The sequence below is a fragment of the Colletotrichum graminicola genome (genome assembly GCF_000149035.1).
Source record: "Colletotrichum graminicola M1.001 genomic scaffold supercont1.15, whole genome shotgun sequence".
Taxonomy (NCBI): domain Eukaryota; kingdom Fungi; phylum Ascomycota; class Sordariomycetes; order Glomerellales; family Glomerellaceae; genus Colletotrichum; species Colletotrichum graminicola.
In genome coordinates, this window is record NW_007361019.1 from 399994 (window position 1) to 423305 (window position 23312).

A 23312-nucleotide genomic window follows, 5' to 3' on the forward strand; every position below is an offset into this window, starting at 1 on the left:
TGCCTGAGTGGATCCTCCAACTGCGCATCTGAAGGTACGTACTGAACCTCCCTGTCGTGCATTCGAATGCGCTGAATCACGGTTGGCCCATTGGCCGAGGCCAGGCCTTCGGCCTGCTAGCGTGAGAACCTAGGGGCCCTCCTCCACTGGAGGGACGCTGAGCCTCCTATCTTATCCGGAACCTTAGATACATACTCCGTACCTATATCTTGGTACCACACCTAGGTAGGTACCTATGCACTATGTGGCGTGCGCGTCGGCAGCCGGCGCATCGTTCCTCCATCGCCTCCTGAATGGCAATCTGGCTCTTCCCGCCGTAGCGGGAGCTTGACCCGAAATTTTGGGGTCCATCTGGCGGCAGCGCGCTCAATTTAACACATCTCCCTTCAACCCATCGATTTCTCGATACTTCCACCCGCCCTCCCTGCACGTCTTAAACACCCCGTCGTTGCGCCTTTCTTTTATCGACTTTGCGATTTACTGTTCCACTGCGGCCCATCGGGATTCCATTTGCGACCTTCATTCAACCACACACACATACCTTCCCTTCCCAATACCCACGCGCTTCTATCCACAATGGCCGACCAAATCAAGGAGATCCTCGAGGTTCCCTCCGAGTTCGCCCAGGAAGGTGTTCAGTTTATGAGACGGTGCACCAAGCGTATGTGTAGCTCCTTGTCGCTGTTGAGAAGCCTCTCAGTTGCTAACGTGTCATTTAGCCGACAAGCTTGAGTTCCTGAAGCTCTGCCAGGCCGTCGGTGTCGGTTTCCTCATCATGGGCGCTGTCGGCTACATCGTCAAGCTGATCCACATCCCCGTCAACAACATCCTCGTCGGAGGCGCATAAACGCATAGGTGTCATATTTAACGGAAGTACCCGAGTCCACAGGCCGACTTCTTACGCTCTATTACGTCGGCGCGGCCGACCAAGATGATGATTTTACACGCAAGGATGGGTCTCGAAAAGCATTGCATGGGCAGATTGCAACATCATGATAGCCAGATGTGAGGGACGTCGCGCAGGAACGGTGGGAGATACCCCGGGACCAGTGGCTTCATCGATCATGTACCATTGCCAAAAGAGGAGTTGACGCGCATGGAATATGTACAAATAATAAAAAATAATCATCCCACGTCGCTCTCCCTAGGCGAACCCGCCCGCCAGAACGCCTACATCTGGAATGCCGAGCCGACCGGGCGCAGTTTCTCGTCGACGCTTCGGCCCATCGGAGGGTCTGCCTCGTCTTCTTCAGCCTCGTTGTACGAGTGAAGCGTGCAAGTGCCGTGAGCCATGTTGAAGCCGTTCCAAGCGGATGCTGGGCAGTGTTAGTAATATTGGCAAGTCGCGAGCATAACACCGACTTACCAACCAGAACCGGTGCATTAGGATGCCAGCTGACGTCTCGCACACAGGTGTCCCATCCTGGAAAGTCATCGCCGTGGTAGATGCGATATCTCCGCTCCAGGGGCCTGGAGTTTTTGGTGGCCTGTCTCACATCAATGGTGCCAGCCAAGGTGGCATCCAAATTCCAGATGTAAACCTTGCCATCTTGGCTACCGGAGTACACATATCTCGAATTCGTACTGGAGGGAGGAGAAAAGTGACAACGGATCAGTGTGCGCATTACGCGGTGTCCACGGAAGGTGACGACGGAATTGTCGTTGGGATGGGGGAACCAGTCTACATCTCTGAAAGTTCCCCATCGATAATCGAAGTTACTGTGGGCGGTCAACCTTGTGGGGTTGGCTTCGTCGAACTCGGCCGTGGACATGACCATCCTGAGATCCCACAGCTTCATGGTCTGGTCTTTTCCGTTGCTAAGGATGTAGCGGCCGTCGCCTTTGCTATCGATGTAAGTCAAGCCTTCGACATGGCCCACAAAAGCACCCGCTGGCCGCCCATCTCCCATGCTGCGTCGGTCCCACACCTTGATAGTGGCATCATCCGATCCGGAGTAGAGAATATGTGGCGACGATTTGTCTGCGAAACACACGGCATTCACATCGTCCTCGTGGCCGACGACGTTGTGCAGAACGGTGCGCGACTCAATGTCGTAGACGACAATCGACTGCGTGTTAGTGCCAGCCACAAGCTCCCGACCGTCGCCGGAGAACCGGACAGACCAGATTCCGAATGAATGGCTCCGCCTGCCGTGTCGTGTTCCCACACTCCGCTCCGCGAGGTCCAGCGTATATGGGTCTCCTGTGTCGTTGGGATCCGTGGGCGCTAGACAGACGTTGCTTTGGATGGACGTGTAAGCAAGCCAGCGGTTGTCGGGGCTCAACGATGCGTCTGTCAACGTCCATTGCCCCCAGGGGTAATTGACCGTTTTATAGTATCTCCAGTTGTACGGATTTGACGTGTCGTACATCCGAACCTTAAAATCGTGACCGCATGCGTAGAAGAAGTTGCCATCGTCGGAAAACTGGCCAGAGTAGACAGGGTCATCGTAGTGCACGATCATCTCGGGGTTGGTTGACGGTATCATGCCCTGGGCCATCAGGTCTTGGTTTTGCTTTTGGTCGCGTCTGTCACCCAAGCCAAGTTCGCGATCCAGTATCCTTCGTGCCAACTGCTTCTTGCTGGCGTGTTGTTCATTTGCCCCAAATACACCAGAGTACATCAGTTTCGTGCCCTCGTCGCTTGGTACCTTGGGAAACCGACTGGGCTCTCCAGAATGACTGGACTCTCCAGAATGACCTCGCCTCCGTCTTCCTCCCCATCCCATATCTTCATCGTCATCGAAGTCGTCGAGTGTGCTGTGTAGGATCACCTCACCGCCGCCCTGCATGAGGCCTAATACTTGTGTTCCTCTAATGAGCCTCGTGCCAACGCCTCCAGCGCTAGCTACATCTGGGGTTAGCAATGAACTCGTATTAATGGGGTATATGGTGATCGAACACACCGACCAGGGTCAAGATACTCGAAATCGTATTGTCTGCCCATGAGGCGTCGTCTTCGCCACTATCATCTTCGTCGCCAGCGCCCATGAACACTTCAATCTCAACATCACGTTCGCCACCGTCATCGGCATCTGGGATCGGTAAGCCATACCGCTCTTTCGGTATCACTATTTGTAGGTAGTACCATGGTATTCCTCATCGTCCTCCTCATCATCTTCGTCTGGTTCGTCTTGGAAGTCGGAATCATAATCCTCTTCATCGACATCCTCGGCATCTTGCTCAAAGTGATGTGTCCAAGTCGCAGCGCCGTCATCTTCATCGGCACCTGTACTCGCATACGGAGACCTCGAGTTTTCCTCAGTATTGTCCATTTTGACTTGACTTGGTGTTCGCACGGAAAGTTCGGGTTGATTGCTTAGTGATACAATGGAGCTCGGATATATGACTGCCGACGTGTGATGAAAGCTGTGCACAGCAACGTCGGCTGCAGCCTGACAGCTGCTGGATTGTTTTCAAGTAAACTTAAACTGAGGTTTGTATTCACAATGGGTTGAAAGAGCAGCAGTTATGGCCAAGAGGAGTGCTCCGATTATGTTTCATGAAGAAGGCGATCGTTCGTGACGACATGCATTTAGTCCCGGGACATCAGGTGGGGTGTCGCTGGACCGGTTCGGCGGAGATAAGATAACGTAGCTGCTGCAAGCTCCGGGAAACAGTGGGCGGCGCCCGCTGAAACTCTCACTGAGTGAGCGCGGTACGTACCCATATTTGCGATGATCAACGAACCGTTTGGGCCAAACAGATGTGGTTTACATAGGCAAATCCGGGGTTCACTTGGATACAACATTGTCAACGGAAAAGCGTCGCAGCCTACCTTGCATAGAGTTGCAGAACGGATAGTGAAAGTGCTGCAGACAAATCGCAAACGATGGCCGTCCTCTCGGCCCATGTCTGAAGTGATCCCAACATTCCCAAGATACCGTGTAATTGGTGTTTCAGACGTCTAATCGTGTATCCGAGTCAAGAGTGTCCTCTATGAAGATACCCCCTACAAGGCCTGTCTCTAAGCGGAAACGACCAGGGTCATCTAAAACTGGACCTGTGAAATCGCCTCTTGTGTGGGGGGGGGAATCAAGGGATTCTGGAACATGGGGCCACCGCGGCGCGCGTCCTTCTTATTGCTTACCCCGTGGCCTTGCAGCAAAAGATACGTAACAAATTTAGAGCCCGGCCGTGGCTAGAAACCACCGACACCATTTTCTCTTCCCCCCTTGCAAGAACAGAACAAATTCGGGCATTTCACACTTTCACTCACAGCCTACTATCATTGATTGCCCCAGACACTGAGGCACGATAGCCCCATCGAGTCACCATGAGGTTGCGCACCCGACACTCCCCTCTGCTCCTGCTCCTCATCCCGTCCCTTGTCGCAGGTTTAGCCGTTGAAACCAAGGACAAGAATGGCGCCAAGGCCGTAGCTTCTACCGACAAGTCCACCGATTCGACCGCTGGCTCTGGCGTCAAGACCAGATTCGGAACCGACCATGCTCCTGTCGATGGGAAGGACGGCATGCCCCACGAGGGTCCCTTCGTCGACCAGGACAGAGACAGCAAAAAGGATGTCGCGGATACGGATAGCAAAAAGGGCTTGCCCCCCTTGAAGGGACGCCCGTCAGACCCTACCGTTGTTGATGGCAAGAAGATCCCCGAGACCAACGATGGTGTCATGAACGACAAGACACGTCAGAAGCCCAAGGAGGGCACCAGAGGCACCGAGGGAGGTGTCAGTGAGAAGGACAAGGCGCGCAAAGCGGCCGAGGGCAAAATTGGCGAAAAGCCCAATAACAAGCCCGAGGCGCCCAAGGAGCAGCCTCCTCTGCCTCACAGCGAGCAGGAGAAGATCCTGAGCGACAAGGAAGCCACCAAGGACAAGGAGCGCGACCGCGACCACCGCACTGCTGACGACGTTGCGGGTCTCGAGGTTGGTTGCACGAACGCCTGACTGATAGCTCCGGACGCGGAATGCTAATGATTCTCAGAAACCTGCAGGTCTCCCCCACAAGCTCGACGACAAGCCCCAACCTCTCCCCAACTCGGCGCACAAGGACCACCTGGATGTCTCCAAGTCCAAGGGGAAGTCATCCAACAGCCTAGACGATGAGGCCGAGGGCGTCATCCAGCCATTCCACTCCTTCGTTCTGTCTTTGACCATGATCCTTGTATCCGAGGTCGGCGACAAGACGTTCCTCGTTGCTGCACTCATGGCGATGAAGCACGACCGGATGGTCGTCTTCTCTGCTGCCTTTGGCGCCCTCTTGGTCATGACCGTTCTATCTGCTTGTCTCGGTCACGCGGTGCCTACGTTGATTCCCAAGCGCGTAACCAGTTTCCTTGCTGCCGGCCTGTTCTTTGTGTTCGGCACGAAACTGCTTCGTGAGGGTCTGGGCATGGACCCCAACGAGGGTGTCACTGCTGAGCTGCACGAAGTCGAGCGAGAGTTGGCTGAGAAGGAGAAGGAGGGCAAGCGTCACGGTTCTGCGGTTTCTCCCTACGCCTTGGAGATGGGCCTGAACGGCAACAGGAAGTCTAGGTCTAAGAGCCGTTTCCCGTCGCCCCCGCGCTCGCCTTCTCAATCCCCGCCCCGCAGTCCTTCGCCTAGTTCGGGTGGCATTAAGGGCTCCCTACAGGGTCTGAGCAACCTTCTCGGCCTCCTCCTCAGCCCTGCGTGGGTCCAAACGTTCGTCATGACCTTCCTCGGCGAATGGGGTGATCGGAGTCAGATTGCCACGATCGCTATGGCTGCTGGACAGGACTACTGGTGGGTTATCTTGGGTGCCATGGTTGGCCACTGCATCTGCACCGGTGCCGCCGTCATTGGCGGCCGTGCCATCGCAGGCCGTGTCAGTCTTAAAGTCGGTAAGTCAGCTCTGCGTCTCTGCTTCAGGATCATCACTAACTGTTTGCAGTCACTGTCGGTGGTGCCGTCGCGTTCCTCGTGTTCGGCTTCATCTACTTCTTTGAGGCATTCTACGCATGATGGAGAAATCCAATTCTCTAGATGTCCATTACCAACAAGATACATATTTGTATAGAAAACGCCTTCGTCGCTGTCTCGGCACGCGGCGCACGGAGCACGACACGTTCCATATCTACCTACTAATCAGAGGCCTTTTGCTCTTTCCTTTCGGTACGAAGGGGGATGACCACGCGGCTGGACGATCCTACACGAGGCGGCGGCCTACTTTCTCATTGTCTAAGCATACCTATGGAACAAACGGTCAAAGAGAGAAGGGGGATCTCTTTAGAAAACAGACAGCGAAGCGCTTGGTTGCAACGATGAGTAAAAAAAAAGAATCAGAACGCGGTGTCCAGTTGTGTATAATAAGAAAGGCTGTGGATACAGGGCATGGACTGTGATGGGGCGGAGTTCAATGGGATGTACGAAACAGCCTCTGGATTTGATTTATACTTGTGAAGCATTGTTTTTCTGCGTCATATCTGTTTCTTCAAATTGTGTTGCCTCAACGTGGTCTGCTTGTATGTTCATGTATGATCTCACGACTGCAGACCATTCGTACTGCTCCCCACCCGTTCCCCCCAAGGAGGGTCGGCGTGGAAACACGTTTTTTGGTTAATTAGTGGCGGGGGGTGTGACCTCCGCGGCGGGAAACCCGTCGTCCTTTTGTTGGCCGACGAGGAAAACAGCTGTTGGACACCGTCAGAACTCGCTTGCCTCGTCAACACGGGTGGCATCCAGTGCCCAGTGTCGCGCTTCAGCCCTCTATCACGACGAAAGATGCGGGTCCGGCCTGTACTCGATCGCGGCATTATGTATATTCTATCAATCTCATCCATCTGGTATGAGGAACTCTACACATACAACCCAACCACATCGTGCCCCCGGGTGTTTCAAAAACTAGAAGGAAGCCGTCCGGAGATAGCAAGACGCGGACGGCTTGCCGTTCCTCCAGCTTTGATACGGTGGCGACTTTTCTCATATCTCAGCAATCCTGACCGCCTTCTCCGCCTTCTCCGCCTTCTCCCTCTTCTCCTTCCGCTCGCTGAACCTGTCTCCGAATAGGTCGAGGTGCGGCCGCATCACCACGGTGTACTTGACCAGCTCCTCCATGCAGTCGACCAGCCTGTCCCTGTTGGAGCTCGGCAGCATCCTGGACCCCCCGCCGTCGTCCTCGGGCGTGAACTGCGTGTACGCCATCGGCACGGAGCTCTGGTTCGGCACGACGAACATGCGCATCCACCGGCCCAAGAGCCGCAGCGTGTTGACGGCGTTGAAGCTCTGCGACCCGCCCGACACCTGCGCCACGCAGAGCGTGCGGCCCTGCGTCGGCCGCACGGAGCCCTGCGACAGCGGGATCCAGTCGATCTGGGTCTTGAACAGGCCCGTGACGGCGCCGTGCTGCTCGGCGCTGACCCAGAAGTGCCCGTCGCTCCACCGGCTCAGGTCGCGGAGCTCCTGGACCTTGGGGTGCCCGTGGCTGACGTCGTCCTTGAGCGGCAGGCCGACCGGGTCGAAGACGCGCACGTCGCAGCCCAGCCGGTGGAGCACCCGGGCGCCCTCGAGGGCGAGGAGCCGGCTGTAGGACCGGGCGCGGAGGCTGCCGTAGAGGACGAGGATGCGGAGGCGCGGCAGGCCGCGGGAGAGGACCTCGCGGTCGACGAGGGCGAGGGCCGTCGAGAGCTCCAGGCCCGCGACCCAGTCGTCCTCGGCCGCGGCGGGGGGCAGGAGGAAGGGGCGGTAGCGGGCGCGGATCTCGGCGTTGTCGTCCTCGGCCGCGAGGGCGTGGGAGCGGCCGATGTACGCCTCGTCGGGGCGGATTTCCACGGCGGGCCGGGCGGCGTGGACGTTGTTGACGTCCCCGTGTCCGTCCATACTGACAGAAAACACTGGCTTTCCTGGCCTTACAGCGTGTGCTGAGCGGGAGTTGGGAATCTTCCAGCCGTGACGGTTGGGATTGCGAGAGGGAGAAGAGGTGGGAACAGAGAGTAGGATCAGGGGTAATGAGGAGGCCAGAGGACGACGACTCTGTACTTTGACCGAATAGAGAAGGCTGTGCATTTAAGGGCGCAGTTAGGTTTTCCCTTGGTATGAAGTCGTCGTCGTATATCTCCTGGCTTATAAAGGAATGAATCGCTGGCCCCGAGGAGTAGTGTAAAAGCCCCCAAGTGCTTGTGGGACCCAGCCAAGCCAGCCAATCAGAGACATGTGGTGACATATCGCCGTCGGAGGTCTTGGCAGAGAAGAGTCGACCGCTCGGCCACCCTTTTCGAGGGTTTCAAAGCTGGCTGGCTGGCTAGCTGACGGCCCAGGCACGAGAAGACTCCGTCTCCAACATATAAATCGGAGGATTACGAATGGACCTAGTTATGTCAAACCAGCGTTTTTCTTATCAGGTGCATCGAGGGAACTCAGCATCATCTCTCCCCGTAGCATCCCGCCGCCTTTGACGGATCCAAGAATTATGTTTCCTTCATACGTGGGCAGATGCTTAGTTATAACGGTGATATATCTGACACCGTGGGGAAGGACAAATGTAAACGAATGGGCACTCAGCGGTCATCGATGTTCCCAACGTCTTCGAAATCGACGCCTACTGATTTGAGACCCAGTCCATCAATAAAACCCATAGGGGAGGATACCCATATCACATTCACAGACAGCGCCAAAGCTGGGTCATACATCTCGTCCAGTCCTGGTCGCCAGCAGTTCTGTGTGGTGCTCAAGATGGGTCACATCTTTTTGATGATGCAAATAAGATACCAATAAATCGTCCACAACCAAGTCGGCATGTTATCCATCTCGTAGCGGGACTCGACTTTTCCGCCAAAGGGCAAACGCCACGCTCGGTCGACTCATACCTCTTCTTTGCCAAAGTACCTGTGTGCTTAGGATACCTTGGAAACTCCCAGAGGGTCTGGCGACGACGGCAACCCAGCCTGTAGTTGAGGGAGGAGTGAGTTATTTATCGCATACGCGACCACCCAGCCACACGTGTCACATTTGAGCGGCGCACTGGAATCATATATATGTGGCAGATGAAAGGTCATCAGCACGCGTGTTAGATATGTTGTTGACGTAAAGAAAGAACACGTGCTTCAATGATACAGTCATTCGACCTCCCTCCCCTCTCCAGCATCCTTATCTTTCCAAAGTCAGCCAACGCCGGCTTTTGTTACCCCGTCTCTTGTCATCCTGGTATCAAAGCATAAAATAAAATAAAGGGCTTTCTCTCACTGCCCCCTTCCCCATGAGTCTATCATAGCACGCCTCCCATTCTGGACCAGTAATGGTATCTATATATAAAAAAATGTAATCCTCCCCCCTCTTCCAACGAAATGCAATGACTAATGAAAAATTGTGTGCAATGTGTGTATACCCTATTCTCCCCAAACTTTTTTACTGAATTTTGATAGCCTCGAACAGTGTAAGGCTAAGAGCCGTATCATTTTCTCCAACATTGGGAGTTGGCTCGCTGAGCATCTCCCACTTGCGGTAGACGAAGGGCGTGAGCTTACCGGTGCCTTGCATCGAGATTGGGATTTTCTGTCTCGGCGGCCCGATTTGTTGTGTTGCCGGCTGCTGTCGATGCGCGAGCACGAACTGCTCTATCTGTGGAGGCATGTGGCTGAAGAGGTACTGGAGGCGGGCGTCCGACGACGCTGGGTTTTGCATAGTGCCACCTGTGAGAAGAACACGCACGCACTGCAAGCGTGAGTCTTCCGGCAAGGTGTCGATCAGCAGCAGGGCCAGATCGAATACCTTCTGGCTCAAGATTCGGCCGGTCTGCGGGTCTTGGAGCGCCAAGGTGTCGAGCTCGAGGGTGAGACCAGACAAGATGATCAGGATTCTTGCCCGTATCTCAAACGCCGCGGCATTGACTGGAGGCTTCATATTGTTGGTGGCCTGGGCCTGAGCGGCAGCGGACACGGGTTCGTTGGCGGTTGTGTGGAGCGTGATGAATCTCAGCAATGCCGGTAGCCAGTACCGGAGTATCGACGTCCGGAGCTCCCTCTTGTCATCATCTCCGGCCGCCAGGATTTCCCAGAGCTCCGCCAACTTCTCGACCATGCCAGACGTGAGCTGGGAGGTCCGAACGGCCGGGCGGCCTCGAAGAATGGCCTCGACAACCGACAGTAAGCTCCCTGCTAACTGGGTGCTCTCAAGAGAAAGAGGATCCGAAACAGGAGGGTTCTTTTGCGACGGGAACAGGCCCAGAAATCGCAGATGGGCTTGCTTCTTGAGGTGTTCTGTAATCTCCTCGCTCAAATACGGCAACATGCTGGTCCACATGACGTTGTTGGCTGACACCGCGCGATCCATTGCCCGAGAGAACATGTCGAACTGCGTTAGGGCCTGCTCGCCACCTCCTGGGCTTGTCGTGCTGTCGGCGGAAAGGCCGATCGATAACTTGAGCTGGCAGAAGGGGAGAGTGAACTCGTTGGCTAGTTCCAGGACGGTTTCGAATGTGAGGGGCGATTCGTCGCTGGCGTCGGGCAACAGCAACTTAGAGGTGATCTGCGCAAACAAATTCGTTAATGCCGGCTCCGGCGTCTTGGTGCCCAGCGCCTGAACGACTGAGGGGGGATCCCGCAGCACCAGGAACTTGAGCAGTTCCAAAACGGAATTTGTGAAGCTCGGGTTCGTTAGGGGCAGCAGCGCTGGATCGACGGCGCCCTGAAGCCTCGAGTACTCGACTAGGGCGTTCCTGACGAGAAGAACCATGTCTTTGTGGTTTTGACGCGGCGCCACTTGTTGCTGGATGTAGAATCGGTATGTCTCTTCCGGGGTCAACGTAGTCTTGACCGTGAGAGGCATTGTCGTGAGGCGGAGAACCTCTTGCATGTAGGTCGTAGTACTGTTAGTTGGCCCGGATGGGTTGAGCGCAATCCTGCCCGTGTCGATCGATGTCGTGGTCAGAACAATGGGCAGGGTGAGGCACCCCATGCTGATTAATAGCGGATATATATCTACTAGGGCAGGACGGGCCTTCAGCGCGCTGATGTGGTGAACCCAGTCAGTCATACGCACGTCGAAATGTTGTGTGTCGAAAATCCGTAATCTTCCAAGGAGTGCACTGTAGGCACGCTGCCGGTCCGGCGAATTGGACCAGCTGGACTCCAAGCGGCCCACAACTGTCTGGAAAAGCCGATCCATCGTCGGCCGATCCACGCTCGTACCACCCGTCAGGAGCTTCTCGATCTCTTCATGCAGCTCGCCCTCTGCGTCCTGCAGTTGGGCCGTCATATTGTCAGATACCGGCGAACAGGCGTCGATGGGGTTGTTGCGATCGCACTGGTGGAGCTGCTGGCGGAGGTAACTGGCCGTGTTCGTAAACCCAGGTAACCGAACCGCAAGACTCGCAAGGGATGCCAGGAGGGGTCGTGCAGCAGGACCTTGTTCCTCACTGACGGCCTTTAGCCTTTCCATCAACAAGTCGAACATTTCTTTGGGCCCACCGAACGCGGCAAAGATCGGCAGATGCACATTGAGAGTGTCGGCGCAAGAGGCAAGAATTTCGGGGTTTGAAGCCCGCACTACTAGCTTGATGATCTCAGCAAGGGCGGAAAAGTCGGACGCTGCTTCAAGAACGGCCCGAGTAAAGTTGAACATGGCCGGGGAGACCTGCGGTCCGTTCTTGGTCATGACGATTTCGGTCGTGAAAATCTGGACAAGTCTGGCCCCAACCTCGGTTTGAAGGGCTCGGTTGCTGTTGGCAATCAGCCTACAAAGCTTACCCACAGGTACTGGCTTCCGTTGGAGCATCGGGTCTCCCGGCGGGAGAGGCAGTCCCAGGGCATGCTCGATGCATTTGAGAGCCGTGCTGATGTCCTCCGCCTCGTCATTGACATCGTAACTCGCACGCCGGAGAAGACTCGCTCTGGTCGTTCGGGAAGTCGAGTTCAGGGCGTGAAGGGGAAGATCCACCAGCAACCTCGTCGCGCAGGAGCCATCAGCTTCGGTGTCGGCCGGCTTCCGCAGGCCGCCTCTAGCAATGAGCCAGAAAATGTAACCCTGGAGTTGAAAATCGCCCGAGCGGACGATTTCCGACATGAGTCTGTGAAAGACTCGTTTCGAGTTCGTCTCCGTTGGCGGGTTGCTACTTAGATACTCGAGAACGGCCGTCGTCACGTCGACTCCGGCTGCCACCCATGCCCGGAGAAGGCTGGCTGTGATGTAGACCTTCGCGGCCCCTGGCCGATGCGGTGAGGTGCACCACTCTAGCAGTGTCCGAACAATCATGCCCTTGTCCTCGCTCACGGCCCAGCACTGGGCAGCCAGATCGGGGCTGTATAGGGTGGTGAAGGTGCTGTCGAGATGCTTGACAAGTATTTGGCGGTTGGCCGGCTGGGAGTTGCTAGCCGAAGCAACAAGCTGTTCGTTTCTGATATTGATCGATTTATATGCGGTCTGCGCGAACTCGTGGTCGGTCGGGATGGACGCAAGCAAGGCGTCCCTATACTTGAACCATGTTGCAGGAGACACAAAGTTGTCGGGATGCGCCGACAACAGGGGGGTAAGCAAGGTAGCTAACCTTGCCGAGAGCTGGGCGAGGATGTCGCGATCAGGGTCGGTGTGGATCTGGAATTGTAAGCCGGAGGGTACAAGGGGGGATGCAAAGAAAACGTACCGTATGAAGATGGCCGAGCAACGCATTCACTAATCGCCGGCCATATTTCCTCAACCGAAGCAGGTCCTTCCAGTAGATTTGCGTGATCAGTATCCACATGGGCAACTTGGACTGAGTCGAGTTTTCGAGTCCGGAGACGAGCCAGTCCATGTAGTGATCGCGGTCGAGTAGTTGTTCGGCATAGAGGTGCGTCGCCAGTCGGATGCTGTCGCATGGTTAGTTACCGAAGCGGGTTATTCTGACCACATGGACCTACGCATATTGGACCTTGGCTTTCCAGTCGTTGTCGCCAAAGGCCGTTGATACACCCTCCACAAACTGCTCCACGAAAACGGTCCAATCTCTGAGCCACTTCGCCTCGCCGCCGAGTACAAACGGGCCCGGACCGTTCCCTTTTCTCTTGAAGGCCCGAATCTCGTTGGCGCCAACACACTTGACCAGCCACACAGCCCTTTCCGTCGGAACGTTCTTGTTGAGGCAGTGATCCAGCAGCACCTTACCCCTGATGCCGTGGGGGATGGTTCGGCTCAGTCGGCGCAAGGATATCGACGGGTTCGCCAAGTCCCTCAGCCAGATTTCCCGCTTGGTATCGGTGAGGGTGACGCGCGGTGGTGGTTTGAAGGTTGAGGGCGACAAGATCTGGCCGTTGAGCTTTCTCTGGTTCAGGACGCCGACGAAGATGCTGGACAGCAAGTTGAGCCCGCTCTTGTGCTTCAAGGCAGGAAAGAGTACGGCCTTGGCGGACGAGGTCTCGGATGCGGACGAGGCAGGAGGTTTGTCATAGTAGCCAGTCTTGATTACGGTTTCTGAATATTGGTCTTCGGGGTGGTTTCCATTCCACGGAAAGAAGTCGGCGTAGCCGATTTCCGACGTATCGCGCGTACCAGTGCCGGAACCGCCAAAGCCTGGTTTGACCGTCGCGTCATTCCGTTGTTTGTTAAAGGGCGCATACCGAGGAGCAGCGGCAGGGGTTTCAAAGTGCCAGGCTTTGGGGCGGCCATCCTTCTTGATTGCGACGGTGGGCGCAGGGGAGTCTTTAACGGCGGAGGGGGCGACGAATCGCTGACGGCGTTTCGGCATGGGCATGGGCGGGTTATCTGCGTCGATGGGCTGGCCCTTGGCAGAGGAGGGCGAGGCCATTTCGACGAGGTTGGATGGGTCGTTCTTGGGCATAAGGCGGGAAGGCGTGAGAGTCTTGGGGGAGTCGGTGATGGGGTGCTGGGCTAGCATGGCATCGTTGGACAACTCGAGCTTGAGGCGAGAGCCTCCCCTCCGCGGCAGGGTGCCATATCTGTTCTGGGCGACGGCAGCATCATCGCCGGTTAGGTCGATCGGGTTTTCCTTGCGGACGGGCGATTGAGGCAGGTATTGTGCGGACAGGGTGCGTTGATGAGTTGGCCGTTGAACCGACAAGCCCGAGCTGCTTACAGTTCGTTGCTGGGGCGGTCGCGGCTGGACGCCCATTGGGGTCCGAGAGGTCATCGCAAGCGGAAGTTCCGAGGCGACATTGCTGGGTTCTCAAGGGATGTTACGGTGCGGTTGGCAATCGTGAGAGAGAGAGGGGGGGGGAGTGGACTGCGATGTCGTGATGTCCAGCGGGTTTGACGATGCTTTGGGGGGGGGACGGGAGGTTAGGGATGGAAGGGGAACAAACTGGTGGATGGATTGATGTCGGGGATCTGACGGCGCCAGCCGCGCTATCTGTGCAGAAGTCGGGTGGAGAGAGTGCGGTTTGTGGATTACGGTTTACGGTTCAGAAGGGGTCGGTAATAGTACAGGGACCCTAGGGTAGGTAGTTGGTGACTAAGGCACCCTACCTGGGTAACACGCAACAAGGTTACAAGAGTGCGCGCGGGTAATCGTTGGTAGGTACCATCAGATACAGATACGGGGGGGGGGCGGTGTATCTCCGAAGGTTCCCGCGGCTGCCAGGTTCGCTGGTGTCAGATGACTCGCGACGGCCCGCTTGAAATTGCTGCAGCGACTTTTGCAAGACGGGTTTCCGGTCGCTTGACAGCCCAGAGAATGGGGTGAAAGGGAGAATGTGATTGAGAGGGAGGGTGAGAGTGAGAGAGGCAGACACACAAGGGTGCAGGTGGAGTTCAGCGCAGTAGTAGGTTGTCGGGAGACCCAAAGGCGACGGCGCAGAGTAAGCGTGTCTTGGCTGAGTTCAGCCCGGTAGAAGATGGGCCCGAATCCAGGCAAGGACTGGTGGATGGAGAATGGTACGGGTAATAGTGTCGACTAGAAATGGGAAAGGGAAAGCCAAAGCTCGTGGGAGGGCGGCGGCGGGAGAAGGGTGTGTGAGGGCGCCTCTAGGGGGGGGGGGACGTGGGAATCGTGTGATTTGACCGAGTGCGTGTCTGAATACGGTGTATCCGTACTACATAGGAACCGAGGAGATCTGCGGTTCCGTAGAGTGGAACATATTTCCTGCCTGGGTTCCCACCGACTGTACTCTCTCAGTATGGGCGTATCACAGTCTAGCGGTAGTACTCCGTAGATGGGAGAGCAAACACTTTCTCTTGGCACTACGAGGATTGGCTTGGGGATTTCTCCGAGTGGGGGCAAATTCACGGACTGCGTCCAAGTCGATATACCTAGCCAGTTGGGTACTCCGGAGTTGTACGTACCCAGTAAGATAATAGTGTAGGCAAACGCAGGGACTCTGTTTCTCCGTATCCAGCTCGACGGGCCAGTTACCTACGCCCGAATCGACAAGGTAAATAAATGATGGTCACCGGTTGCACGCTTCACCACGATCCAAGCCACAACCGACCAGCAAGCATGACTACTGTGTACGTGGTAAACATGTCGGTCTACCTAGGGAGCAGAGAGCACGAGCCGGGCGTTCCTTCGATTATTGCGACAACTTCCTACGTTAATGGCAATGCGGCAAGATATTGAAAAGGTTTCACCCAGACGTACAATAGACTAAAGGTGCTGAGACAGGCTAGATAAGAATCGGGGATGGAGATCGCAAGCCTGCGAACAAATTGTCAGCGTCCGGGGAAGCCATATCCACTGGCCGCCTTCCCCCTCCCCGGTCTCGTCTGCTCGTGTCGTTTCTTTTTGTAGTTCAGAGTCAAACACGGCCGGCGGGCAGGAGCTTCCCAGCGGCAGAGAAAGGCAAAAAAGAAAAAAGAAGGTCCGCACAGGGAATACATCTTTTGAGATACGATGTACTGCCTTATTTAGTATATTCATTTACCCATAGTTTAACTAAGTTTATCGTCCCAGAGCCCCCTCTTGGCCAGCACACACATAGGCACGTTACAACTTACCGGTGCGGAACAGATCACGCAACCCAAACCTTCTGACAACTGATGATGGCGACGATCTAAGATAGGGTCCGCTGATGGAGTGCCCGGAGACACCTTCCCCTCCCAGCAAAGAAGAAGAAGGAAGGAAAGCAGGACAAGCCAGCCAGCCATCTGCTCCCATCCCATCCTATCGCCCGGCCTGGCCTGGCATGGCCTGCACAAATACAGATAGGTACCTAGGTAGGTAGGTATGTACCTTGGCCTGTCCGTCCAATCGTGCCGGCCCCCCGCCTCTTTAGCTTCCATCTGCATCGTAACTGCCACTTTCAGATCTCTGCGCCTGCCCGCCAGCCCTCCCCGAAAGAAGGCGCCACCGCCGCCTCATCGCCCGTCCATATTATTGACGCTTTCCGTTTCCTGCTGCTAGCATGCTGCAAGCTTCTTCCTGCTGTGCCTCTTGTTTTGTGTGTTGCATCCGGTTTGCCTCCTCTCCTACAAACCTCGTGTGTTTTGAGTCGTCCCCCGTCCCATCAGCCCGTTCCTCCCGAACAGGCGGATATATGCATGCACGCATGCAGGATGAAGACGGCACCGTGTCCGAACCGTAGACCATTGGCGGCAGAAAAGACCGGCCTTGCATTTTCCGCGTTTCGTCCAGACTTTCCACGGGCGATCAAAGCTATCTACCTAGCTTATTCTTTCTCTCTCTCGCTCTCCCCCCTTTGATTCATTGCCCTTCTCCGCGCATCGAGATCACTCACTACACTCCGTATGGTTCGACGAGTAGGTTGCTCTATCGCGCACGGCTTACACCTCGCGATACCCGCCTCTCTTCGCTTCTCCAGATTCGGAAAAGTTTGTCCACCTCTACCTCTGGCGAACCAAAAACGTGCCGCCATGGGCCTCCTCAGTCGTTGAAGCCCCCCTCCTTGTCTCTCGATGGCTGAATCGTGACCCATGTGTGTCACGCAATCTGCCATCATACTGCATGCAGTCCCACCGCCAATCAGTGCAACAAGGTTGGCATGCAGTCTGACGAAAATCGCCGCCGAGCATTTCGTTGGTTACGCACCAGGAACGCACCATGGCGATATCATGGCCAATCGGTGATCCCTAGCCCCAGCTGACACGAATAGCCTCTCGTGATACCCATCACCCACGCGAGACACTTGCCGCCGAGGCGTCTTGCTACGCCTGACTGCGCCTGACTTTGAGTTGGGCGCGCTGCTCTGCTGGTACCCATAGGGGGGGTGTCTTCCAAATAGAGAGAGGTCCACGATGGTATTCCCTATGGAAAAGGCCTTTCTCGGGCTTTCCCTCTGGTCCTGGCCGTGTCTTCCTCCCATACGAGTGTCTACGTCTCGGGAGCATATCGCCGTTGGGTCCCTCACCCGCCAAACGTGCCTGTGCACTGCTACCTACGTATACACAGTCGTGGGCTCGTTCGGTTCGTTCGGTTCGCTGGAATTAGGCCCGGTTGGCTGTGCCTATACTCCGTAGTCCGCGCACTATTGCCCGTACACTACCTCAGGTAGCTGCTGCCCACCAGGGTTGCGCGACACGTCGGACGACCACACGGCATATCCAGCCTCCAGGCCTGTTGCTGCATCCCCCGATAAATGCCCGGCTTCAGGACCCTGCTGCGACGCAGGCACGCCTGGGGGGTTTCTAGTGTGGGGGGAATGGCTGTACCTACACATACGGTACCTACACATGTAGGGTTGCTGTGCCTGCAGAACGACTGGGCCTGCTTGTCCTCGCTCGCGGCCGCATCTGTGTGTGGCCCGCAGGGCGACGAGAGTTTCCGTGTCGGTCCAGATGGTGGAACATGGCAAGGAGCAGGGAGCATCGCGTCAAAGGCTGCTACTGGGACCGAGAAGGACTGCCACGGAGGTGATGCCGGACCGAGCAGCAATCTGCGGAGAGCTCCCCTTGCCCCGGCGGCCAAATACCCTGGAGATGAAAACAAGTTGACGGGGCTGCCCCGCAGACCCGGCTCTCAGGGAGTCAGAGTTAACTGCCCGAGAGTTTTAAACATTCGAAAAGGGGGACTGCCGCCAAGCCATCCTCCTCTGCATCGAAAAAGCACTGCACTACACTAGGTATGGTACTATATTCCGCCTACCTCTTGGGTGACGTCTTGCTTCTCCAACTAGCTATGTAGCCGCGGCTGCGCATCGAACCTGGAAATCGCCTCCGTACTCTAGGTATTCCACCATGTATTACTGGTCGAGCATGGCGAAACTGTCCCGCCGGGACGAACGCCATGGCTAGGATGAACCCCGTTCAAGGCCTCCCTCACCCCTCCCCGCACTGGGCAGCCGGCGCTCCCGTTCGAGTCTCAGGTCCTACATGTTCTTCTTTTTTTTCTCTCTTCTTCTCGGTATCGGAACCCGCGTCTCTCTCGGAAAGTGAGCGATCCAGCAGCTGTGCACGCACTAGGTACCTGTAGGTAGGTAGGCACGTAGGTAGGTACTGGGTAATGGGCTCGAGCGTGAGCACATGAGCGTGCTGCAAGTCTACGGTCCGAAGGTATGTGGGCAAAATTATCAGTATGTAGATTGGATCGGTTCGTGGGGCGGGTCGGAGGGGCCGCTGTGCGGTTAGCGTGGAATCGCACACACCCCCGGGCGTACCCGCGTTATATGGAAAACGTGTCTTTGCTTCTGGCAGCGGGGGCATCGGCGCCGAATTCCCCTTCCCCCCCAGCTCTAGCTCCTGGTCGTCTGTGGAGGCCTCAGATCCAAGGCCCCAACGTTTGTAATTGCGCCGTCACTGGGGAGAGCTTCGTTCGCGTTCGTGCAGCCAGATGGTCGAGATCCAATACCTCCCTCCACCTGCCCTCGCAAGCCCACCGACACCACATCACCAACCCTCACAATGGCGTCCAAGCGGGATATGCGCCGGCCGGACCTGAGTATGTTGCGATCCGTCCCCAATTCACCATGCCAAACCTGCTAACTGAGCACCCCTCTCGCAGTCGTCCCCTATCAGGAGCCCAGGGCCAAGGGCGATACCACTGATATGTCCTCGACGCTTTCCTCCACCCTGCCAATGGCCGCCATGCTGACGCGCAACAAGTTCATCGGATGGTACGCACTTCCGGCTCTCATATTCCACCCCCCCTTTTGAATCGATTGCTCTGTTGCTCCCGCCACGGATTGCGGCGAGCTGCGGCACGGAACGATCGGCCCCCGGAACCCGAATCGCTCACTAACGGGACCAACACAGGGCTTCCGTTGTCTTCAGCATCCAGACCTGGCTCGGCGAGAGCGAGGAGACCAAGAAGAGCTCCGCGACCCCGGGCTACTTCTCCGTCGGCATGTCCAGTATGTCCTACCTCACATGTCTCGATACATGTTTTATTTTTTTTTCCCTTTCTTTTTTTTGATACACAACTGACAAAGAGACACAAGTCATGGCCCTGGCCGTCACCTACCTGCCCCTTTTCCTGCCACCTCCCGTCCAGAGAGGCGCCGCGACCGGCACCGGCCCTGCTGCCCCCGTTCCTCCCGCGTAGACGTGAAACCTTGGCGGAGAGAGTTGAACGAGGTGGTGTTGAGGACTATGGTACGGGAGTCACACGACCCTGTGCGGATCGAAGACAAGAGAAAACACCATTGTAGGAGCGTCTCGGAGCGATTGACGAGTCAATGATAGCGTTAAGGGAAGGAGGGCAAGGGAGGGCCATCCGCCATGATGATGGGCCGGGAGGCAATAGGGTGTGGGTAAAACAAGAAGCTGGTGGGAATTTGTAATATAATACCTCGGAACCTTGAAAGCCTGGCCGTGTGTAATTGCATGTCTGTTGAAAAACTCAGAAATTTTAATAGCGTTTGGCAATAACACTTCTTCGCGCCTTTATCAGAATGTCTCGAAACATGCCGTCAGCGGTAGACGGACAACGCCCCTTCCGGTGGCGCAGGGATTTGTGCAGCAGCCTCCAAGGAATGGTGATAAGTGTCGTCATCTGGGCCGGCCAATGAACCGGCTTCCTGGTTTCCGGGGGGGTGGTGGTCGCCAACCACGACCTCACGAACCACAAACTTGTAATCGACGACCGGCTTAGAGTGCAATATCAGATATCACCGAGTACGCTATTGTGGGATTTTCTTGTTTTTATATATTTTTCGCAGTTCCTGTATTAGGCTTTGCAGAATCTGGCCCTACCGTGAAAGGTGAATCGGACAACCGGGGCTTGGGAGGGGGAGATGGCTGCGACCGCGATAGACGAGGCCTCAATCCTCGCCAGATTCGATGAGCTCGTCAGCGACGGCGTGGTGATGTACGCCGAGGACATGGAGAAGGTCTACTACGAGGACCAGGGCTTCAAGGTAACCCCAACCCCCCCCCTTCCCCTCTGGCTCTCGGAGTTGGCTGCAGCTCTTCTCCCATGGTGCCACACATGTGTGATGCGGAACACGGAACGACCTAGAAAAAAAGAAGAAAACGCCGCTGAAACTGGAACTGACAAGATTTCCAGTTCGAGTTCCGCATCACGTCGGCCCTGGAAAGCAAGCCCGCCGCCGTGGGAGACAACGCGGAGTTGGACGACGCCAACGGCGGGGCCGACGGGGGCACCCACCACACGTCGTCCGAAACCAAGGTGCCCGGTGTGGGCAATGGCAGCGCCGACGCCAGCAGCAGCAGCAGCAGCAACGGAACACCGCGCGGCATAGAGCTCGACGCGGGCGGCTGCGTGCCCGGGGGCGACATCAGCATCGCGGGGTACGAGATCGGCCTCGTGGGCGGCGGCGCGCACGTCCTCTCGTTCAACAAGTTCTGCGCGTACCGCCCGCACCTGATGCTCGTGACGGCCGACGGGCGGCGGCGCCAGTTCGAGGCGTTGGACGACGCAGACTTTGGGGCCGCGCGGGAGGTCCTGATGGGGCTGCATCGCCGCGGCGGCGGCGGTGGTGGCGTTAGGCAGGAGTATCTCGTCATCTTCAACTGCGGCAAAAAGGGAGGATGCAGCAGGCTCCATAAGCACATGCAGGTGATCCCCGCGCCCGACGCCATCCCGTCGTGGCCCGACGAGGCCGGGCCGGAGGGGGCCTCCGGAGGGAGACCGGGCCCGCCGTTTCGGTACTTCATGCACCGGTTCGCCGGGTCTCTGAACGGCGGCAGTGGCGGCAGTGGCGGCGGCGGCGGCGAGGCTGGGGAGCTGCCGTCTGCGGACGAGCTGGTCAGGGCCTACCGACGGATGCTCCGGCAAGCGGCGGCGCTGGTTCCCGGGCGGGAGGGGGCCGTGGAGGAGAGCGGGGCTGGGGGCGGCAGGGAGGCGGCGGTGCCACACAACGTCTTGCTGGGCGGGAGGTGGATGGTGGTCATCCCGAGGGTGACGGACGGGGTCGGCGAGGCCGGCGTGAACGCGGCGGGGATGCTGGGCGTCGTCTGGGCCGCGGGGGCGGAGACGGTCGACAAGTGGAAGAGGCTGGGGCCGAGGCGGGTGTTGAGTGAGGTTGGCGTTCGGGGATGACGAAGAGACGGGGGGGGGGGGAGGGGGTGCGGTTCAGCTTCCGCGACGAGCTTTTGGTAAAGAAAAAGGGCGGATCACAATAGAGGCGTGAAAGGGTTTACTGTAGGAGCAAAGAGGGAGGAGGAAAGGTGACAAGGCTCCCGAAAGAAACGGTTCAACATAGATTTAGAGTCTGGCGGCTCAGAAGACATACACGAATATAAAAGGGGTGGTGGAACGGACGAATATCTTGATGTCAGCCAGACACGTGTGAAAAGACACATGCATTCATTTCCGAGCATGCAGTCAGTCTCTCTGCTCCACTTGGATTCTGACAACAGAGGCAACGCCCAGTCAACAGAACCTGCTCTTGGAAACAAACTGTCTCCCTATGCAGCGGCGTGAAGCGCAAGCCCTTCTCCCCATAATGCGTGTCTCTCCCCGAGACTTGACGGGCGCCGAGATCGACCAACCGAAAGCCGGGCTGGGCCGTAGTTGCGGAATCATACCCGCCACTTTCCCGACCCGGTCGTGTCCTCCTTGGGGGCGTCTCCAGGCAGTCGCACTCGATGAGCCGTGCCAGTGACGAAGTCTATTGCTGTCTTCATCCACAGTCCGCCGTCAAAACGCCGTCATCCGGTGAGATAGCTCAAGCAGCGGTATACCGGGGCCCTGAGCCCCTCCCCCGGTACTGCGCACACCCCCCGAAGACCCTTGACATCGTCATTTTGTCGCTGAAAGACTGAAGTGATGGCTTCTCATCGGTATTTAGTCGTGGATTGCCACTGTGATGCTCATGTTCATCGACGGAAGGGGCACGGGGGGCTCCATGATTGCTACGCTGCCAGATCAACTTGAGTTTGTGTTTCAATAGCCAGCTACATGACGAGGATGGCTGTCTAAGTAAGTCTTGTGAGACTGATGGCCGCCTGACCTGAAGGCAAGACCCCCCCCCTCTCCTCTCCTCGTTAGTGGATCGGAAGTCCGGGCCCTCCGCGGCTGGGGCGCCTACGACCCGATCGTCAGCCACGAGGGCGTCGGCGTCGTGGTCGGGCTGGGTGACGACACCCCCGGGTCCCTCCTGGACCAGCGGGTCGGGGTCAAGTGGCTGTACCGCGCCTGCGGCGCGTGCTCCGTATGCGCGCGCGGATTCCCCAACAACTGCCCGGGGCAGCTGAACACGGGCAAGCACCGGCCCGGGACGCTGTAGCGTTACGTCGTCGCCGACGCGCGGTACCTGACGCGGATACCGCGGGGGCTCGGCGACGAGGAGGCCGCGCCGCTGCTTTGCGCGGGCCTCACGATGATGGGCGCCGTCTCGATGCTGGACGGCGACCTGTCCCGCGGCGACTGGGTCGTCATCCAAGGCGCGGGCGGAGGGCTCGGCCACCTCGGGGTCCAGATCGCGTCCAGGATGAAGGGTCTCCGCGTCATCGCGGTGGACGCTGGGCATGAGAAGCGGATGCTGGCCGAGTCCTCGGGGGCAGAGGTGTACATCGACTACGCGACCGACGATGTGGAGAAGGCGGCGACGGAGTTGACCGGCGAGGGCGCCCACGCCGTGATCGTAGTGCCCGGGTCCGAAGAAGCCTACCGCACCGCGCCCAAGCTGGCCAGGCCCATGGCGACGGTCGTCTGCGTCGGTTTGCCGCACAACGATTTCCAGCTCCCAATCTCGGTCACCCAATCCGCCCTCAAAGGTATGTGTTCGCGTTGCGCAGGCGTCGTCTTGATGGCTCGGAAGCTAATGCTGGATACGCAAGCGTTGACAATCAAAGGTGCCATGGTTGGCACGGAGGAGCAAATGACCGAGCTGCTTCAAGAAGCGAAGAAAGGAACTTATCAGAGCGGTTGTGGAGCCGTATGGTTTCGCCGATGTTCCGGATATCATGGCCCGGCTCTCAAGGGAAGAGATATCTGTAAGAGCTGTTGTGAGTTGTTGAGATGCATGGGACATGGGTTTCAATTTGTGTCTTTCGTTCCAGTTGCCCATCCCTATGTCATTCAATCCGACGCAAAGCGGTATCCTCTCAGGTCTAA

At 57.1% G+C, this 23312-nt stretch overlaps 8 protein-coding genes across 8 annotated transcripts; 5 read left to right on the forward strand and 3 right to left on the reverse strand.

Annotated features, from left to right (window-relative positions):
- Window positions 1–576: 576 nt before the first annotated feature.
- On the forward strand, window positions 577–847 carry GLRG_04676 (translocase SEC61 complex gamma subunit; the record flags this gene model as incomplete). Its single annotated transcript, XM_008095361.1, has 2 exons — window positions 577–661; window positions 720–847. The coding sequence occupies 2 exons, from the start codon at window positions 577–579 to the stop codon at window positions 845–847; spliced, it is 213 nt and encodes a 70-aa protein (XP_008093552.1).
- Window positions 848–1170: 323 nt separating this feature from the next.
- On the reverse strand, window positions 1171–3275 carry GLRG_04677 (WD domain-containing protein; the record flags this gene model as incomplete). Its single annotated transcript, XM_008095362.1, has 4 exons — window positions 1171–1316; window positions 1367–2848; window positions 2907–3035; window positions 3089–3275. The coding sequence occupies 4 exons, from the start codon at window positions 3273–3275 to the stop codon at window positions 1171–1173; spliced, it is 1944 nt and encodes a 647-aa protein (XP_008093553.1).
- A 1001-nt stretch (window positions 3276–4276) lies between these two features.
- GLRG_04678 (uncharacterized protein) lies at window positions 4277–5941 on the forward strand (the record flags this gene model as incomplete). Its single annotated transcript, XM_008095363.1, has 3 exons — window positions 4277–4885; window positions 4944–5820; window positions 5871–5941. 3 exons carry the CDS (start codon window positions 4277–4279, stop codon window positions 5939–5941), a joined length of 1557 nt encoding a protein of 518 aa, XP_008093554.1.
- A 957-nt stretch (window positions 5942–6898) lies between these two features.
- Window positions 6899–7795, reverse strand: GLRG_04679 (arsenical resistance protein ArsH; the record flags this gene model as incomplete). The annotated part of the gene is made up of 1 exon (XM_008095364.1): window positions 6899–7795. The coding sequence occupies one exon, from the start codon at window positions 7793–7795 to the stop codon at window positions 6899–6901; it is 897 nt and encodes a 298-aa protein (XP_008093555.1).
- Window positions 7796–9319: 1524 nt separating this feature from the next.
- Window positions 9320–14015, reverse strand: GLRG_04680 (transcription mediator subunit Med12; the record flags this gene model as incomplete). The annotated part of the gene is made up of 3 exons (XM_008095365.1): window positions 9320–12502; window positions 12552–12756; window positions 12808–14015. The coding sequence occupies 3 exons, from the start codon at window positions 14013–14015 to the stop codon at window positions 9320–9322; spliced, it is 4596 nt and encodes a 1531-aa protein (XP_008093556.1).
- A 4679-nt stretch (window positions 14016–18694) lies between these two features.
- GLRG_04681 (uncharacterized protein) lies at window positions 18695–19334 on the forward strand (the record flags this gene model as incomplete). The annotated part of the gene is made up of 4 exons (XM_008095366.1): window positions 18695–18731; window positions 18795–18906; window positions 19046–19143; window positions 19231–19334. The coding sequence occupies 4 exons, from the start codon at window positions 18695–18697 to the stop codon at window positions 19332–19334; spliced, it is 351 nt and encodes a 116-aa protein (XP_008093557.1).
- Window positions 19335–20025: 691 nt separating this feature from the next.
- On the forward strand, window positions 20026–21293 carry GLRG_04682 (ATP adenylyltransferase; the record flags this gene model as incomplete). The annotated part of the gene is made up of 2 exons (XM_008095367.1): window positions 20026–20148; window positions 20298–21293. 2 exons carry the CDS (start codon window positions 20026–20028, stop codon window positions 21291–21293), a joined length of 1119 nt encoding a protein of 372 aa, XP_008093558.1.
- Window positions 21294–22062: 769 nt separating this feature from the next.
- On the forward strand, window positions 22063–23312 carry GLRG_04683 (zinc-binding dehydrogenase; the record flags this gene model as incomplete). Its single annotated transcript, XM_008095368.1, has 5 exons — window positions 22063–22130; window positions 22245–22407; window positions 22483–22972; window positions 22994–23133; window positions 23307–23312. The coding sequence occupies 5 exons, from the start codon at window positions 22063–22065 to the stop codon at window positions 23310–23312; spliced, it is 867 nt and encodes a 288-aa protein (XP_008093559.1).